The sequence below is a fragment of the Brachionichthys hirsutus genome, chromosome 19, assembly GCF_040956055.1.
Source record: "Brachionichthys hirsutus isolate HB-005 chromosome 19, CSIRO-AGI_Bhir_v1, whole genome shotgun sequence".
In the NCBI taxonomy this organism is placed as follows: Eukaryota; Metazoa; Chordata; class Actinopteri; order Lophiiformes; family Brachionichthyidae; genus Brachionichthys; species Brachionichthys hirsutus.
Window position 1 is genome coordinate 11,864,380 of NC_090915.1, and position 20,078 is coordinate 11,884,457.

General features: G+C 45.1%; 1 protein-coding gene across 1 annotated transcript; it reads left to right on the forward strand.

Annotated features, from left to right (window-relative positions):
- The first annotated feature begins 1,284 nt into the window (after positions 1-1,284).
- lhx3 (LIM homeobox 3) lies at positions 1,285-6,264 on the forward strand. Its single transcript, XM_068752882.1, has 6 exons — positions 1,285-1,354; positions 3,153-3,324; positions 3,407-3,609; positions 4,505-4,656; positions 5,505-5,676; positions 5,837-6,264. Exons 1-6 carry the CDS (start codon positions 1,285-1,287, stop codon positions 6,262-6,264), a joined length of 1,197 nt encoding a protein of 398 aa, XP_068608983.1.
- The last annotated feature ends 13,814 nt before the right edge of the window (positions 6,265-20,078 follow it).

Below are 20,078 nucleotides of genomic sequence, written 5' to 3' on the forward strand. Positions count from 1 at the left end.
CCACCGGACCCACCGCGGCGACAGCAGCCTGCAGGCAGGCCGACGGCCCTGAACCCGCAGCCCGCCGGCGCAACACCGCCGACAGGTGGGACGCTGCGGCCCCGACAGGTGGGACACCTGAGGTCGGCGGGGTGCGGCCATGGCAACCAGTCACGAGTTTCTGTTTCTGGACTACATTTATTTATTTATCTGGTGGGGAGAAGTTTGCGCTCGCGCGCGCGTGTGTGTGTGTGTGTGTGTGTGTGTATAAAAACATAAATCAAAGCAGAAATCGTCAAACTAATGACGTGAATTTCTCCCGTCATGCTTTGCGCCTTTCAGCCCGACCGTCGCCGACGCTTATTTTATCGCTTTGTTGTCACGTGACCGTCGGGCTCAATGTGACGTAAAATGATTACAAAGTTGAAAAGTAAGAGGATCCCATAAACGCACCTTTCTCCCAAACCTCCTTCATACACTTCTGAGATGCGGTCAAGCAGGACATCGATCAGCGATCGATCAGCGGCCGCGGATCAAGCCGTGATTTCCCCCGGCGCTCTTTTGTGCCAAAGATCAGTGTCAATAAAATTCATTGGGGTGTTGGTCCGATCAACATATTATTGAAGAGCCAATCTCTCCCCTAAATAAACACTTGTCCTGAGCACCAACACGTGCACGGGGTGGAGTGTGTGTGTGTGTGTGTGTGTGTGTGATTAATTTGAAATAATAGCCATAATAAACAAAAATCACCACAAAGCAGAAACTTTATTTCCTTTCACCCCATTTATTTATTTTATAATCTATTTTAGGAATATATTTTAACTATGAAAAATCATAGCAAAATGACGTCATTTCTTTCCGTAGGCGTCTAGCAGAAACTATTGAGACGTTTAACATTAAAGAACTTTTTTTTTTTTACAGTTGTAAAAATGATTTATTTCAATTTGGGTCTAATAAACAAATTGAACGATGGATTTAAGAAAATTAATTCCGATGTTTTTTCCGTGTCATTTAGTTCAATTCAATTCAATTTGCTGGCCATGATTGTAACGCTTCACTGAGTAACGTAATGTAACGATCCTTAGGGCACCAGAACTCGGTTGGCTTTTTCTCCCGGTGCTCGGTAGCTGATGTTAATCAACCTCCCTGTCGCCCGGGAAACGGCGCAGCGTAATCCGACTCAGGCTTCAACACATGAAGGATAAAAGCGAAGAGCGCAGAGCATTCACGCGCTCGTGCTCGCCGAATTTGACAACACCTGCCTTGTGAGCGCGGACAGATACCGAACAGGACCGATAATGAGAGATGGACACTGAGCGGAACTCTCCGAACGAGGCACCGAATAACGCGGAGATGCTCCTGGAGATGCGGAAAGGTAGCCGCGAACCGGTCGGGTCCGTTATTCCTGTTGTGCTCAATGATTGGACCATCTGATCAGAAATATGGGTCGTTGCTTTGGACTGTCTAATTATTGGCCTGGTTTGGAACCCGGATGCTGCACTTTGTGTTTTCGTTTGTTCGAACTCCGTCGGGACAATCAGCTTTTGTCTGCCGGGATGGAGGACATGTCTTTCCGGGATGGAAGACATGTCTTTCCTCCTCCACAGGTCGGATATGCAACTTTTACGCAAAGGCTTTACGCGGCTCGTTCTCATGTCTGCATTTAACAACTGACGTCTTATGGCCCGTTTCTCTCTTTGATCAATTGTTGTTCTTCCGGTCATGACTCGTGACGCAGAATTATCACCTGTTCCAAAATGAGATCATGCGTTTACGTGAGAAGCTTTTGGGGTGTCTGGTTTTAATACTGAGTAGATCCCGTTTTGTGAGCACATTGCTCGGACCCCTGGTTTGGACCGGGACGCTCTCTACCTTTACTGAGGGTTAGGGTTCAGAACGCTGAATTAATGATGACCTGGATGCGCCTGTTCGGCTCCCAGCGCGTACCTGTGCTGGTGATCCTAGAAGAAACGGCGCATTAATGTTTCACGGAGCGCCCACGACGGAAAATAGGAATGCGATTTCCTGCACGGATGGAACGAGGTGTCCCGAACCCAAACCCGAACCCGAACCCGAACCCGAGCCCGAGCCTCATTTAATCACTGAAGAAAAGAAGGTTGATTATTTCTCATTTAATAGCTTATTTTCCTTTTTTTATTTCTTGTAAAGAAAACGTCTGACGGAGTTGCTGTTAATCATTTTGAATCAGAGGAAATGCGGGAATTTGGCTATTTGTTATAAACAACAACAACAGCATAATCATAATCATCAGCATCATCATTATAAAATAATCATAACCATAATAATAATAATAACAATAATAATAATACTTTATTCTATACCCATGACGCTTTAAACGCTATTTTCTCTTTCTGTTCGGCTTCAGCGCCCTTTCTTTTCTTTCTTTCTTTCTTATTTATTGAGAAACATTTATTTATTTACTTACATGGACGTTAAGATACAGTAATCTCTAATAAATGTTTAATAATAACAATAATTTAATACATTCATTACAAATGCGCTTCCTGTTGACATAAAAATAATCAATTGACTCTATACGAACTGATCAAATAATTCACCAATATAATCAATATAAAATGTAGGTTGTATCCAGCTACATTATAAAGGATAGGGGTTAGACGAAAGAAAGTTCATCCCTAAAATGACGTCATCAATAACACCTGGTTGAGGTGATCTCTTCCACTAATCGTGTTGTTGTTTGTGTGTTTGCTGCGACGCTGTATTTATTCTGCGGCCTTCCAGAGACGGATGGACGAGCTGCTTTTATTTCCTATTAAAGATTTACAAATAAATCTTTTGTCGTTTTTTAAACAATTTACTGTTTTACTAAAATTAGATTTTCATAAGAAAAACATTGTTCTATTACATTTATTTGGGAAATGAACGTTTGAAACAAAGCAAAGAGGCTGATTTGATTAAATACAATTTACTTGATCTGCCATTGTTAATTTATAAAAACAAAAAATTTAAATGTTAAGCATACATATTCCAATAAATGCTTTTTTTAAGATGAAAATTCCGACGTCATCTATTCTGTGTAATTAGTTTATCAGATAATAATCGAAAGGACCCCTATAGTGCGCACACATCTGGCGCAATGCGCGCCTCCGGCCGTCCTGAAATCACGCACGCGTCTCCGTCGTCTCCCGCAGATGTGCCGGTCTGTGCGGGCTGCAACCAACACATCGCGGACCGCTTCATCCTCAAAGTGCTGGAGCGCCACTGGCACAGCAAGTGCCTGAAATGCAGCGACTGCGCGGCGCAGCTGGCGGAGAAATGCTTCAGCAGAGGAGACGGCGTGTTCTGCAAGGAGGATTTCTTCAAGTGAGTATCGAACCTTTATAGTGCACGTGTTGATTCAAATAAGACGTTGTGGTGCCACTTTTAAATCATCGATTCCCCGAAGGAGATTCGGGACCAAATGCGCCGCCTGTCAGCAGGGGATCCCGCCCACGCAGGTGGTGAGGAGAGCGCAGGACTTTGTGTATCACCTGCACTGCTTTGCCTGCATCGTGTGCAAGAGACAGCTGGCCACAGGTGACGAGTATTACCTGATGGAGGACAGCCGGCTGGTCTGCAAGGCCGACTACGAGACCGCCAAACAGCGAGGTGGGCTCCGCCGCTTTCATGAACGACCCGTTTTCAGTGAGGGGGGGCTTGGGTGTTTCTGATGGGACAACGAGGTCAGCCGTCATGTTCAGGCTGTGACATTTATTTTTAAAATTAGTAAAATAATAATATAAAGATTTGTTGTGTTGTGTTATTCTAAACAAATAATTGTACAGGATGAACAGCTGATCGAAAATATGTGTTCGTTTGAGAAAGACAAAAGCCCTAAAATAAAATGAAAAATGAATTGACCTCAGAATAATACATTTATTATTTGGCACCAGCGCCGGCCCGTGATATTTCTAACTGTTTATAACAAATTCTTCTATAGTAATAATGATTTTACGTGTTCGTGTTCGTGTTCGTGGCCCTATTGACTAAACGTTTCATCTGTTCCGACCGGGCAGACCGGCCACGGTCCGGTTTTATCTCCCCATCTGTTTGATAATTTACTGCTGACACCGACTGTTGATTAATGCGGCGAGTTAAAAGAAGTTTTCTCTAAAAACACACACGTGTATTTTACTAATGAGAGGGCAGCATCCATTTGGGAGATGGGTTTGTGTTTCTGCTGCTGACCAACAGACGCGCAGACATGATGCAGGGTCCGGTTTAACGGCCGAAGGGAATCATCCATTTACGGTTTATTAGAACGTAGATCGTGAGGACCGGTTTATGCCATCAGCTGTGTGTCGGAGTTTCGTGTAGCTCATCCGAGTCGTCCCCATGTTGTTGTTGTCATAAATCATTTTTACTTGGAGTCAGCAAACAATCGAAACGCTGCGCAAGGACGGATTCTGTCGGGGTTAACCTTCAGTCTTAATTCACATCTACGGACACCGTTTTATTTGACACGTCAGAGCGGAAACCTTCACTGCGTTCCGTTTTCTTTCAGAGGCGGACTCCACTGCGAAACGGCCCCGGACCACCATCACGGCTAAACAGCTGGAGACGCTGAAGAACGCCTACAATAACTCCCCGAAACCCGCACGCCACGTCCGGGAGCAGCTCTCCACGGAGACGGGCCTGGACATGCGGGTCGTGCAGGTAGAGGACATTATGACCCATTATGGGGGTTTCCATTAACGTCCGGACCGGTGTGGCACTGACACGAATAAGTGCGTGCATCCGGGAATTTATGGCACGGGAGGAAAATGAAGTCCACATGAAAGTGAGCTTGGTTTAAGTGCATGCTCGTTAACAATGCTAAAATGGCTGCATATTGTCTGCTGTGGGGGGGGGGGGTCATATATATTGTTTTATTTGCAAGGACAAAAGTAGAGATGGAAGCCCCTAAAATGCTCCTCATTATTCAGCGAGGAGGAGGAGGAGGAGAGTTGGGAGGAATTTCATGAATGTGCTCCTAAATGAAACAATTCAGTTGAGATGAATCAAAAAGAAACGGGACATTTATTAACAGATTCCACAAAGTTGAAAACAGTTGATTTTTATCACTATTTTTTTGGGGGGGGGGGGGTCTAAATATATCGATCGATCATCTCAGGATATTGCATATTTTCCGACATTAAAACAGTCCTCAGGAGGAGGACATCTTGCTGTCCTGAACTTAATTAGATGTGTGTCCAGCCAGTCACCCCCACACTAAAAGGCAGGAAGCCCCCAAGGAAGTCCTGCAAGTTAAAATTTGAATGCTTTTAATGCAAAATCAGGGACGAACACCCAGACCTGTGTGATGACTCAAAGCATCATGGGATATTTTTAGGGTTCTGTTCCTAAATAGACACCTTAATTGTGCACCCGCCCTCCCTTAACTAAACTGTTGGTGACGAGTCATGCTAAGTGGATTGATCAATCAGCTGTTCAACCTGGTGATCTGTCCAGTTAACAGACAAACCGTTTAACCTGAGGAATTCAAATGTCATTTTCTTCATCAGGTTTGGTTCCAGAACAGGAGGGCTAAAGAGAAACGGCTGAAGAAAGACGCCGGTCGGCAGAGGTGGGGGCAATACTTCCGCAACATGAAGAGGTCAAGGGGGGGTTCCAAATCGGACAAGGACAGCATCCAGGAGGAGGGAATGGACAGCGATGCCGAGGTGTCCTTCACAGGTGAACACTGAAACAGCATCATGAAGCCGGTAATAATCGGGCTGAGTCTCCATGGTAACAGAGTCCAGTCGGGGTGGACGCCTGAACATGTTAGCATGTTGGTTACACCAACTTGTCATTTTAGATCCGGGTCAATCAGCTCCTTATCCTTGTTTCACAGATGAGCCCCCCATGTCAGAACTCGGGCTAACCAACAGCATTTACAGCAACCTGAGTGACTCCTCCCCAGGCATAGGAGGCCGCCAGGGGGGGAACAACCACAACTCATTTCCCCTGGAGCACGGCGTTCTCCCCTCCCAGGATCAGTTCCACGACATCCGATCCAACAGCCCCTACGGCCATCCTGAGTCTCCAGGGCCGCACCCGCTACCCCGGCACCAGCCTCTCATCTCCAGCTTGGTCTACCCTGACTCCGGCCTCTCCATCGTGACCCAAGGGGGGCCCGGGATCAACCCTGCCATCAGGGTCTCTGTTGGGGGTGCCAATGGCCCCAGCTCAGACCTGTCCACAGGCAGTAGTGGAGGATACCCAGATTTTCCTGCCAGTCCTGCCTCCTGGCTGGATGAAGTAGACCACGGGCAGTTTTGATTGGTCACCATCAGTCTTCTGGGACAGGGACTTGGCCGTTACGCATTCAGGACTGGCCTGCTGGACTTGGATCTCTCTGTCTGGAGGGGGAAGGAAGACCTCCTTCAGTACTGAACCTGGTTTTGGAGACGCCACCATGATCTTTATAAAGTATCTGGTTTCAAGTAGAGACAAACCGTCTGGGCCCGCTGCCCCTCCAAGGTGCAGAACCAAGTTCAGAATCTAACATGTCTGATCATTGCCAAATGTCTATAAATATATAAACAATATATAGTCGTTGATCATCGTGGAGATTTTATTTTTATATAATCCCTTGCTGGGGGGGGGGGTGTCTTTAATGGTTATTTCTATGCATCTGTGTGTTCTCAGTGTCTCGTTCACCCCAGAAGAAGAACTGCTGTACGATGACGTGGGTTTGTTGATGTTAAACAATGCTTAATGTCTTATTTATTCCTTCTGGTTATGATGATGATGATGATGATGATTTATGATGAAACAACAGGACTTTAATAAATTTGTCACCCAAATCAAGTCGGCTGTTCTTTTTGTATTCAAACACATGAACACTGAAACCAGACGACAAGCAGCTGTCTCAGAGTCGGCTCTTCAATCCAGAGATTACCGGCTGTTTGCCCCAAGACAACAGAATCTGCATCCATTATCCAAGAAGGGATCAGGGGGAGGGATCAGGTGCCCCCCCCCCCCCTAACCTCCTCATTAGTTGAGTTATTCCAGTTTCAATTAAGCAGATTAAACTGCAGTGTATATGGAAGTGGTGACGTTTCTGTCATCTATCTATCTATCTATCTATCTATCTATCTCGAAGGAGAAGTTCTTACCTCCACAGGTAGGAGGTGAGTTAGAGGAGAAGGAGAAGTTCTGGAGGGACTTAGTGGTTCAGAGCATCCTAGCAGTGAGAGAGTCGTGATTGGAGCAGACCTCAATGGGCATGTTGGTGAAGGAAATAGAGGAGATGAAGAAGTGATGGACAAGTTTGGTGTTCAGACAATAAGAGGGACAGTGAAGGTTAGACGTTTTGGAGACAAGGTCAGAGAGACCAGACTTTGATGGTTTGGACATGTCCAGAGGAGAGACAGGGACTATATTGGTAGAAGGATGCTGAGGATGGAACTGCCAGGGAACAGGACTAGAGGACGACCCAGGAGAAGAGACATGGACGTAGTGAGGGAGGACATGAGAGTGGCTGGTGTTGGGGAGGACGATGCAAAGGACAGGACTAGAGGACGACCCAGGAGAAGAGACATGGACGTAGTGAGGGAGGACATGAGAGTGGCTGGTGTTGGGGAGGACGATGCAAAGGACAGGGTGAAGTGGCAACCCCAGGTGGGACAGGGCAAAAGTAGAAGAACCCCCCCCCCCCCCAATCCAGAGTTGCTCCACCCAGGTCATTTGAATAATTCCAGACGCAGGTAACGCTGTTGCATGAAAAAAGTGTGAAACTCGACCTGGAGAATTTTTGGTGGTGAGAGTTAGTTTGAAAAGCTGTGTTAATCCTACCTGGTCAGGTAATCAGGTAATGTGGCTGTTTGTGTTTGGGACGAGACAGGAAGAAGCCGTGTGTTGATTTTACTCACCTTAGTCCTCTACAGATGAATGTACCTCACCTTTAACACACCTGTCACACAGCAGGTGTGGGAGTTTCCACAACAAAGGAGTCTCCTGACTATAGAATGAATTTCTCTGAACAAATAGCTGCGATAATCCCAAATCACTCCGTCAGATTGAGCCGTCAATCCACGGTTCACTGAGGAGAGAGTGAAACAAAGCACCAAATGCACTTTGTCAAATGGGATGCAGGAGACAAGAGGGAGGAGTCGTCCACAGGAGACGAGAGGGAGGAGTCGTCCGCAGGACACGAGAGGGAGGAGTCGTCCACAGGAGACAAGAGGGAGGAGTCGTCCGCAGGAGACAAGAGGGAGGAGTCGTCCGCAGGAGACAAGAGGGAGGAGTCGTCCGCAGGAGACAAGAGGGAGGAGTCGTCCACAGGAGACAAGAGGAAGGAGTCGTCCGCAGGAGACAAGAGGGAGGAGTCGTCCGCAGGACACGAGAGGGAGGAGTCGTCCGCAGGACACGAGAGGGAGGAGTCGTCCACAGGAGACAAGAGGGAGGAGTCGTCCGCAGGACACGAGAGGGAGGAGTCGTCCACAGGAGACAAGAGGGAGGAGTCGTCCGCAGGAGACAAGAGGGAGGAGTCGTCCGCAGGAGACAAGAGGGAGGAGTCGTCCGCAGGAGACAAGAGGGAGGAGTCGTCCACAGGAGACAAGAGGAAGGAGTCGTCCGCAGGAGACAAGAGGGAGGAGTCGTCCGCAGGACACGAGAGGGAGGAGTCGTCCGCAGGAGACAAGAGGGAGGAGTCGTCCGCAGGAGACAAGAGGGAGGAGTCGTCCGCAGGAGACAAGAGGGAGGAGTCGTCCGCAGGAGACAAGAGGGAGGAGTCGTCCGCAGGAGACAAGAGGGAGGAGTCGTCCGCAGGAGACAAGAGGGAGGAGTCGTCCACAGGAGACAAGAGGGAGGAGTCGTCCACAGGAGACAAGAGGGAGGAGTCGTCCGCAGGAGACAAGAGGGAGGAGTCGTCCGCAGGACACGAGAGGGAGGAGGGAGGGCAGCTGCATCCACCCCAGGGTAGATGTATCTACCCCGGGCAGCTGTGTCTACAACAGTAGTTTCACCACCACCAAATATGGAGTAAATTAATCATGCACAATGTAAATTATCATTATTATTATTATTATTATTATTATAATTATTATTATTATTATTCACTTAGATGTTCAGTGCAATTCTGAGAAACTGAAATTAAAATGTTTCAGTTTCTATATTTCAACACATAAAAAATCATTTTGAAGGAACAAGTTTTATCCTAAAACTTTTCTGCAGCTACTGTTAAACTGTTGCTCTGAACCAAGCCGAACTCAAAGCTTGACCTCTCTCTCTCTCTCTCTCTCTCTCTCTCTCACACACACACACATACACACACACACACACACCTCCATTAGGTCTGAATTGTGGCTGTGATGTATGGGACCCAAGGGAGGTGTTATTGTCAGACCTGATTTACTCAGCACCATCTGACACATGGCTGTGTGTGTGTGTGTGTCTGTGGGTGTGGGTGTGGGTGTGGGTGTGTGTGTGTGCGTGTGTGCGTGTGTGTTCTGGGACCTCTTGAGGAGGGGAAGGATGGAGGATTTTCTTTGGTGCAGAGAGTAATCAATTAAAGCAATGTGTTAATTAATAAGATCCTGCAGGGGATCCCACAGGGAGGTTCATCAGCACAAAATGTTTGGTTTTATTTTATATCATCAAATACTTGTTAATACCAAGTTTTTCAACATTTTTGTCATTTTTTTAATACGCCGTTTTCCAAATACATAAGAAACACAAAAAATATAAACATTTATAGGAAGAAAAAGAAAATATTTAACACACACACAGCAGTGACCCCCAGAATACGTTTGTTTAGGCGTGGATTAATGGCAGCAGCATGAAAGTAATCTCACTAATCAACACAGCCATTATCGTGTTTCCACTGATGGCCTGAATCAGACGCGTCAGGCTCCGCCTCCCCATCGCCGCCGCTGCATAATTATGTCTTCATTGCACTCTTTGGCAGGAATGCAATATCTGCTCATCTGTCTGCTGGTATTAGAAACGTCCGGCCTGATGCATCACTCAGAGCTTTGACTGTGTCTCATGGAGAGTTTGAGGACATGAGAAGCCTGCTCTCATCACGAATGATTTACAGCTTGCATGTTGTATGAAATGTATGCTTAAAAAACAGGGTTTTATTACTTTTTTCAGTGGATTAAAAAAGAATTGAATAAAACAGAACAATCCAATCAATTACATCATATTTGAATATTTCTTTTAATTTTGAACCAACATTTAGACAACATGAAATGGAAGATAAAAAGCAGAGAAATAGAACCAGCTGTTAGAGTTTCACAGCAGCTTTGATTAATGACCAAAACACAATGATTATCAAATCTAGATTTAATTAAAGTACCATGGATCACATGAATATCTGAGGAATGAGTTCAGCATGAATTATAGGTAACAAATCTTCAGATTCCCCCTGTGGAGAGAGCAGCAATGACTTGTTAGGAACTCGCTGCTGGGGGGTTCTCATTAGGAGCCCGGCTCTGCTGAGGGCCACCCTGGGCCCCTTTGACCTCTATGAGGTGTTAACAGCTCCCTACGGGAGGCTGTCTGGGTCCCCCATAACCCCTGACCTCCACACCACACCCACACATGCAAGACTCACCAAACCACAGACTCAGCTCTACAAGCAGCGGCCAACACACTTTACAATTACTGGACACGAGGAGCGAGGAAGGCGAGGTGGGGGAGTCCTGCAGACTAGCAGCGGCCACAGGTTGGTCCCTCCGGTCTGGAAGGTCGAGGCTATACATCAGTGCAGCGGTGTAAATGCTATGCTATGCTAAGCCCGGCATGGCCCAGGATGTACAGAGACTGAGCTGAGGCAGGGCCCAGTGCTGATCAACACAGGTGATGCCACACCCACCTCCAGTGCAGCACACCGCCCACACACACACAGTTCACCTTGTCTTTCCTGACTATTGGTCTGGTAAAGGTATTATTATTGTTGTATAGGGAGAGAGATAATAGTGTACTCCATATAGAATTACTGTACTGTACAGTATAACTAATTTAGGATTAAGAGTACAGGTAGCATTGGCTGTGTTTAATAAGAAATATACACGACTGTTACTGTATTACAGTGTTTTCCAACCGCGGGAAATGATCTAATATCACCTGATTAACCATTGTCGGGTGTCTGTGCTGTAATAAAGTGTGTGTTCCGCCCGTAGATCGCTCTTCAGACTCCAGCGTCGCACCTGAGCACGGTGTCGCTCAGTTCCTCTCTGCCGCTAACTCTAGTACAGCAACTTTTACTTGCACTACAAAATAAGAGCGCACACTTCAAAATAAATGTCACGCAACTGTGCTGCATTTACAGTGTGGCAGATGGAAAAAAAAACGCATTTATTAAAAAACAGAAAACAAATATTTCCCAAAATACAGTTCTTCATGCTTTGGCTTTTGCCTACTACACTTTGTGAGCGCTTCGGTTCCCTTTGAGGAGGGTCATCCTCAGTGGCAGTTTGGGATCACAGCAAGACGAGCAAGTGACACTGATGGAGACGTTTTTGAGAAGAGAAAATGTAAATGCAGAACAGGGCCCTGGACAAAATCCAGACCCAGATGAAGGCCCGAGTATGAGTGGTCGACAAAAGAATAAAGAAAAGACGGTGAGCTCGGGGCAACACAGCAAAAGCTATCTCTCATTTGGATTCACTTTCACCGGGGATGCAACGGCACCGACTCCGCTGGGCTTGGTGTGTGGTGAGAAGCTATCCAATAACTCCATGGTGCCAAGCAAGCTCAAACGCCGTCTCCAAACGGAACACCCTTCCGCTCAGAACAAGCCGATGGACTATTCTGTACGCTTACGTACAAACAATGAGAAACAGGGAACTCTTTTTAGAGAAACCTCAAAGGTAAAGGAGAGAGCCCTCAAAGCTAGCTACCTCGTTGCTGAACTTGTAGCTAAATCAGAAAGTCCCACACTGTGGCAGAAACATTAATACTGCCAGCTTGTAAAGGTAAACGAGATGCTCCGCCCTAACGCGGCCATCTTGAGATGTTCCCTCTCACCGAGAAACTGCATGATGGGAACGCTGCTGCAATGAGCGAGGTGATTGGCCCACATTTGAAAACTCTTGAGGAGAAGTTGTCATTTTATTTCTATTCAGCCTCCACGGAATGCCTTGCCTGGGTTCAGGACCCACACAGCTTCGGAAGAGGGTTAGGAAGAGCTTTGTGTGTGTCTTTCTACCATTACTGCAGGATATCCATTTTGTGTTCATCCAAACAGCCCCAGGTTTCCCACCAAGTAAAAATACATTAAAAAACTATATTATTAACTATATGTATTATAATAAAGGTCATCTAATCTAATATGTACCGTGTTAGAGTCATTTTGGTTGGTGGTGTGCCGCAGGATTTTGTAAATGTACAAAATGTGCCGCGGCTCAAAAAAGGTTGGGAAACACTGATGTAGAGTAATACGAAGTGTTTGTAGGCATGTGTGTTAGAGTAATGCAGTAGAGGGAGGGTTCATAAAGGTAAAAATACTCAGATAAATATGGCCTTTTCGCCTATCGCGGGGGTCCTGGAACGAAACACCGGCGATAAACCATGTGACTATTCTGTTTTACGTTATTCAATTCTCTCCTGAGCCTCTGTCTCTACATTTTGGGCTCCACCCTCCATTAACAGTTTGTCACACTGCCGTTCCAGTCATGCTATTCTTCCTTCCCAGTGGGAAGACGTAATCCCACTACAGACTGAGGCCCCCCTCCCCCAAGGTCAAACCCATCAGTTGCCAATGCTGGATCCAGGTTGGAACATTTGTTACAGCCTCTCTCGCCTGTTGTTTTCTTTCATTTTTTTTTAGAATTCATGTCAAAGATCTCTTTACAGATGACTGAGTGTAGTGGCGTGGGGGTGGGGGTGGGGGGGGGCACACACTAAATCCCCGGGTCAAGATGTATTTATTGAAGATTAATAGCTGAGCAGCAATCTCATCATGCTCTCGATGATTTTATAATTTGGTTTCTGGGGGTGAGGAGGATGGGCCGAGGGATCAGGGACAAAAGCAAGAGTCAGATGCTGAACTATTGTTAACCCTGGAGCAGAAGACGGGACAGGCTGGCTGTCTGTCTGACTGTCTGTCTGTATCTTCTGAGTCCTTTCTATCAACAGCATTTTTTGCTTTTTGAAATTAAAACAAGCGCTCTGTGGTTGCCATGGCGCCTGCGTCTGTGCTTCCTACGCAGAGTGGAGGCATGCTTCTCATTCACTAAATGGACTTGTTGATCATTCTGACCAAAGAATACCAGGAGGGAGGAAACGACACCTTCTGTCGCCAAGCAACAGGAGAGTAAAGGTTCAAGGTGACCTTCAGCATTTATATCAGAGCCTGCATGTCTGCTCGGCGTGAGACGGAAGGATTACTGTGGGGAATTCCATATACTGCTCAAGACTGATCACGTTAACACACCATAGATATCGCACAAAAGACATTCCAGTTCATGTTAGGCACAGATTTCAAGGTACGCCCTCCCGTGAGGGGGGGGGGGGGGCAGCAGAACTACAGTGGACAGAAATATGCTCCAATTCTTCCTGAGTTGTTAAATCTGTGTCAGTGAGCACTTGTCCTTTGCCCAAGCCATCCACCTCACAGGTGTGGCTTATCAACATGCTGATTAGACAGCATGATTGTTGCACAGGTGTGCCTCAGGCTGGTCACAATAAACGTTTGTGCAGATGACAGATTTAAGCAAGTTTGTGAACCAAATTTGGGAGAAATAGGCCTTTGGTGTCCATAGAAAAAGTCTTTCTTGATTTCAACTCGTGGAAAATTGGAGTAAAGTCAAGTATGTTTGTTCAGTAATGGAAGATCTGTGGAATCTAGAGCAGACGCGAGAGACGCTTTCCTTCTAGCTGGATTGTATTTATTAAACGTGTACACTTTTCAAAAGTTCTCTTCTCCGATCATACTCTGACAGAGATAAAGTAACAATCTTGTATTTGGTATGGCGTGAGGAGGAGGACGATGAAGGACAAGTGAACGATGAGTTTCTATTGGTTGGTTAGTTTCCTTGAACTTCATGCAGACAGAGTTGAATAAAAGCTGTGAAACCTCCCAGCGTCCTCCTCTGCTTGCGTCTGCTTCATGTCGGGGGGGCAGTCATTACTTTGGTTGCCATTAGGGTACATTTTACTTGTTAACGTTTGCTTCAACAGCAGAATGGCTGAAAGACTAACGGATAAATCTGGGATACCGGGTCTGGTCTGAACCAGTTCGCTGTTGGGGCAGATCCCAATATCCCAAATGCTCCTCCTCTTGGGATCGGAGGAGGAAGAAGCTCAGAATTCTCTCCTGGGACGAGACCACCCCTTTTATTAGCCATGGGTGGGTCGTCCCAACGACACTAAATGTGTGTAGATCTAACAAAGCGCTCCCCCTTAAAAGCATCACTGATTTCAGTGACTTGAATGAATGGAGGAGGAGGCGGCGATGGCAAACAGGGGAAAGAGAACTGTGGGATTTACGGTGACAGAATGCGAGGGTCAGGCAGGCGTGTGGACCTGGTATTGATCAGCGAAGCATGCAGCACCCACTCGGCCCGAACCCTGACCCTTAAATAGCAAATGAATCTCAATCCAATAGACCGGAGTGTCTGGCTCAGAACCCACACCCACGGCTGCATAACCCCCCCCCCCCCCACACACACACACACACAGATACATATGTAAAGATACTCTCTGCTATTTCTGTCCCCCCCACACACACACACATCTCATGAAAGCAGGATCAATACCACCAGAGTATGATTTCCACATTAACGATCGGAAGTTTCTTAATAATACAAGGCATGTATGTTTGTCCATGTGGGGGGAGTCTGAGTCACCCAGACCCAGAATCTGACTGGGATCTTCCACTGGGACCTTCTCAGACCAGTCCCATATGTCGATTGCTTCCTGCATGAGTGCTTGGTGAGAGAGTGCTCTGATTATTCTAATGTCAATGCCCCCCCCCCCCCCCCCCCCATTCATTTAATGCCTCTGCCCACTTTGCATTTTGTGATGTTGATGCTGACACATATTCACCCCTGACCCCAGACAGCACACACAAACATAAGGCTTTACCAATAATCACTTCTATCTTCTTAACACACATGCACACACACACACACACACACACACACACACACAAGCACCTCCCGTTCCTCAACAAACCCTTTTACGTAATGAAATGACTTCGAGTCATATGGGGGGGGGCGTCCACTAGAGTTATGGTCCATTTTACATAAAGTTCTCGTTGGATCATGTGTGTATACAGATTTACATTTAGAGGGGATTAACCAGAGGAGGAGGGGCCGGAAACATATTTAAAAAAACTCCCAATTTCACACACACACACACACATCTACACACACACGCACACACAGCTGTGCATAGAAGTAGTAAAGGGGTTTTCTGTTTCTTTTCCACAAACATGTTTCTGAATCAAACTGATTTAATTTCTTGCTGAAGATGAAGCAACATTTTCATTTGAAGCTCAGACCAGGAAGCTTCACTCTGATTGGTTTTCACGCCCTACGTCCAGGGTCATGGTCCCCAGAGGTTCCTCTTCTCCTTAATCCCACTGGGCTGCAACAAGAAAAGATCATATTTCTAAACACTGGATTATGTTTTTCTTTTATTACAGTGGGAGCTGCAGGCGAATCAGGGGTTGGGGGGGGGGGGGGGGTCGAGGCCAAACTGATAGGATTACCAGAATAGCCTGTGCACGTATATATGAAAGCAGGAATAATACAAAGTACATGTATGTCTTCAATAAAATGACGACTGGATGAAGAATCTGAAAAAAGAAGGGCTAAAATACCAAATTAAAAAGTCTGACAGGAAAAATAATCCCAAAATAAACTCAAAAGCAGTTCAGTGATGACAAAGACACACAAACCTGCATGCACAGGTAGCATAAAATGCACACTGAAGAAACATGCATGTGGAGCAGTGCTCGTAATCTCTTCGTATATCCACTATGCAATGACAATAAAGGCTTTCTATTCTATTCTATTTTCTATTTTCTATTTTCTATTTTCTATTCTCTATTCCATTCTATGTGAACATGAAGCAGATATACAGACAACCTCGTCTCCAAGCCTCCGATGGCGTGTGCCTTCATGACACGATAACGCCATCAGGGCTCTGAACGGCAGAGACTCGAGGGGTAAAAGGGGTAAAAACGACCTTGCAGGAAATAACAACAGCAACCCTTTAATGTGTTGCATTACAAGACGTGTGATAAAACACTTTCATGGCGAGGGCCGTAAACGTTGCCGTCTCATCCCAGTTTCATCCCCCCCCCCCCCCCCCCCCTCTCTCTCTCTCTGTGTAGGGGAGGGGTTCTTCTCCAGTATCCACACCCAGTAGTCCTGACTGAGGCAGAGCAGCAGATACTCATTTGTATTGTATTAATTTTCATGTTGTGTCTTTGTGTTCACCTTGATCCAGGTTTTTCCTAACTAATTTGCAAACACTTAAGTGTCAAACACATGATACACATGGGGGTTCTACTACCTGTAGTCAGGGGAGACAGGGTTGAAGCCGTACATGCTATCATGTAAAAGAAAATCAAATTTAAAATTAAAAATCAAATTAAAAAATAGTTATATTTATCCAGTAATAAAAAGTTTGCCATTTAAAATCTCTGAATTTTCACATTTATGGTTCAAATACTGAGAAAAGACGAGTGGTGAGGCAGCAGCTAGCTGAGCCTCACCATGAATTGATCAATTAGCGGTACTAGCTAACTGTGCTCCATGCGCTCTCTCTGTATGTCTCTATTTACTTTATTTACCATAGTTCAGCTGATCGTAACGTGTTTTTTGTGCTGATCGATCATGAAACGGCAGGAAAAGAGGCACAAGGTGAGGCACGCAGTTTTCCTGCCTCGTGGTAGGGGGCACTGTGATCCCAGGGATTCTGTTTGTGACTCATCGACTACAGAGTAAGTAATAATAAGTGTAGCGTAGCAAGGACTTGATTTATCAGTAAAGACCATAATAATGATTTTTTGTGTGCAACAGTTTGTTTGTGTAAAGAATGCTGGTATGATATTTATAATATAACCAATAATTAGATCATCTGTAGGGTTGATCAGTTTGTAGATCTGAGGGATGAAGTCAGAACCTCACCATCATCATCCTGACTTCTTCAAATGAAGGGAAACCCGTTATAATCTGAGAGGTATATTTATGTTCGAATGTGTTAAAGTTTCTGTTTCTGTTCTTGGAGTGAAACTGTGGAATGAGTTAACTGATGATTTAAAACAATGTATTTCGTTATCAAGGTTCAAAACATGTCTCAAGTGTCAAATAATTAATGAATATGAAAAGTGTGCATAAATAATAATTTGATATGTAAAGCCAATAATTGCTTGTATTATAGGATAGGCTTACGCATTGCTTCTGCCTATTCCTTTTTTGGTTGTAATATATATATTTTTGTTTAAATTGTATTTTTTGTCTTAATCTGACAACCAAAATAAAACTCATCATCATCATCATCATCATCCTCGGTCTACAGAGCTTCGGTGCTGATTGAGGTCGATTTGAACGGTACCTTTTGTGGAGATTAAAGAGAGACGCGTGCACACTTGTTCTGGTTGTGCCATCTTACTTAGTTACTTTGGAGCAAACTGTCCAGATATATTGAATATATTTTATCTTTTGATATATTGATTTATTGCAGACTTTATTTACCCTGATTTTGCACTGAAATGGGAACATTTCCTTTCTTTTGCTAACCATGATAAAAACCCATGTCTGAGTTTTATTTAATACATTTGATTATTACTTTAACCAAGTATATTCATCAATCCAAATTCACATCACATAAGAAAAAGAAAAAAAAGCAGCACCTCACAGCTGGAAATAGTGTGTCTTTAAAAATAGTTTAAATGACTAATCAATAAAGTATCTTTATTCGAGGCTCTTTGTAAAAATAGACGTTTATTTAAGATGTAGCCATTTGATGATAATAATAATAAAGATATTAAAGTACCTGTTCCAAACACAAAGCCTCAAAGACAGCATTTACATTTATTTTAAAGGTCCCATATTATGAAAAACTCACTTTTTCCATTTTGGGTCCTTATCAACCAAACACAGGTAAATAAACCATCCAGTCAGTCCTTGGTAGTTTGATAGGTCTGTAAGAAGAAATCCCTCCCGGGGAAACGTGCACAAGATGTGCGTGCGCTCTCTTCACCGTCACGGTGACGAGGAAGTAGAGCCGAAAGGTGAAGATCTCCATTTACCGGTCGATCTCCATTCCTACCCTCACCTGTGGTCACGAGCTTTGGGGAGTGACCTAAAGAACAAGGTTGACAAGGCCCAGGACGCGCCGGAGAGACGATGTCTCTCGGCTGGCCGGGGAACGTAGAAGAGCTGGAAGAAGCGGTTTGAAGATGGATGGATGGATGATTCAAAGCATTTTGATCCCATCCTGAGATTATTGCTATCATTGTGTGTGTGTGTGTGTGAGAGAGAGAGTGTAGGTGTAGGTGTGTGTGTATGTGTGTGTGTAGATATTTCATATAAGTGTCTGAGAACTGCGTTAACTTCTGGAAAAAGGGTAGAATATGGGACCTTTATAAAAGCTGTTCTTGTGTGAAAGCGTTCTTTTTCTCGTTTTAGATTTTATAACATTCAAACAGAATGATTTGAAGTGAGGGGGTTTCTGTCTCAATCCAGAGAGCCTCGTAATCTCGTTTTGAGTGTGTTCTCCCCTCTGTTTCCTTTTATTCTACACATACGAGTGTCCGGCCAGACCTCCACGGGTCTGTGGCTGGTCATTCACTTTTCCCTCTGCCTCTATATATCTTTCTCTTTGTGTGTCTTTCTCAGCGTTCACCTTCTGGCCTGTTTGTGCACCCTGACACGAGGCCCTTGCATTCCGACTGCGTGGATGTTAGGCCAGCACTTATTGATCGGACTATAAATTCCCCATGCATCACCTCTCCTCTCCTCAGTGCAGCTCACAAGACGTCTGAGACCTTAAAGAGAGGAAGAGGAGAGGGCGGGATGCGGAGCAGAGCAGGAAGGAGAGAGAATCTCTGGTAAATTGTTAGTTAAATACAAATCAATCCTCTGCTATTTATCAGGCCATGCGTCCACCTCACCTTTAAGAGTGGGATAGAAAAGGTAGAGGAGAGAGGGATGCGGAAAATCAATAAGGCGGACTGAGGGGAGGGATAAGTATTTAATCCACATATCAAACTATATCATGGCCATTAAAGAGAGACAACTGGACATTATGGGGTGAACAGGGTAGGTCAGGCATGGGCAAACCAAGGCCCGGGGGCCATATACGGCCCGTTGGGCTATTTAATCCGGCCCGCCGAACTTGTCTAAATTATATCATTAAATTAAATTGTATTATAATTAAACCTCATTCATTTGACCTTTTCCCTGTAATGCTACCTGTAAAAGGCCAAATCCTTTCATGTAGTGACTTTTACATGTCATTTATATTAGTTCACACAAATACTCCATCCATCTGTTCCCGAACCCGGCCCCTCTGTCAAATTTTAGAACCAATTGTGGCCCGCGAGTCAAAAAGTTTGCCCAACTCTGGGGTAGGTTCATGTCCCAGCTGCTGTTCTCCTGCTGCAGCGTTCAGGAACCATGATCCAGGCGTACAAAGCAAATGAAGGTGATGAACGACGTTTTAGCTGGGACTGTAGGGATGAACTAGAATCCAACAGGGGCTAACTTTGAAAGAAAATGTAAAGAAATGTCGACAGGCCTTAAAGTAGGTTTGGTTAGTTAGCGTTAGGTTCAACTTTCTTGTCATCACACATGTTCAAGTACAAGGTAACCAGAAGGGCAATCACCAGGACGAGACAGAAATGTATAAAAGATTAACAGCTGTTATCTACACAGGTTTGGTGCTAGCAACATGTAATGTATGGATTCCTATGCAGATTGTGGAGACAAATATACACAGATACATGTGCATGAACATATACTGGTGGATACCGTATGAATGATAATGACATAATGTATGCTACACAGGTTGATAACAGATTGGGGTGGGTGAGATGAATATACTATACATATTGGGTATTAATATGATGAGTATGAAGGGTATTGAGGGGGTATTGAGCTGCTTGGGGGGGTCTGTGCTCTGAGTGC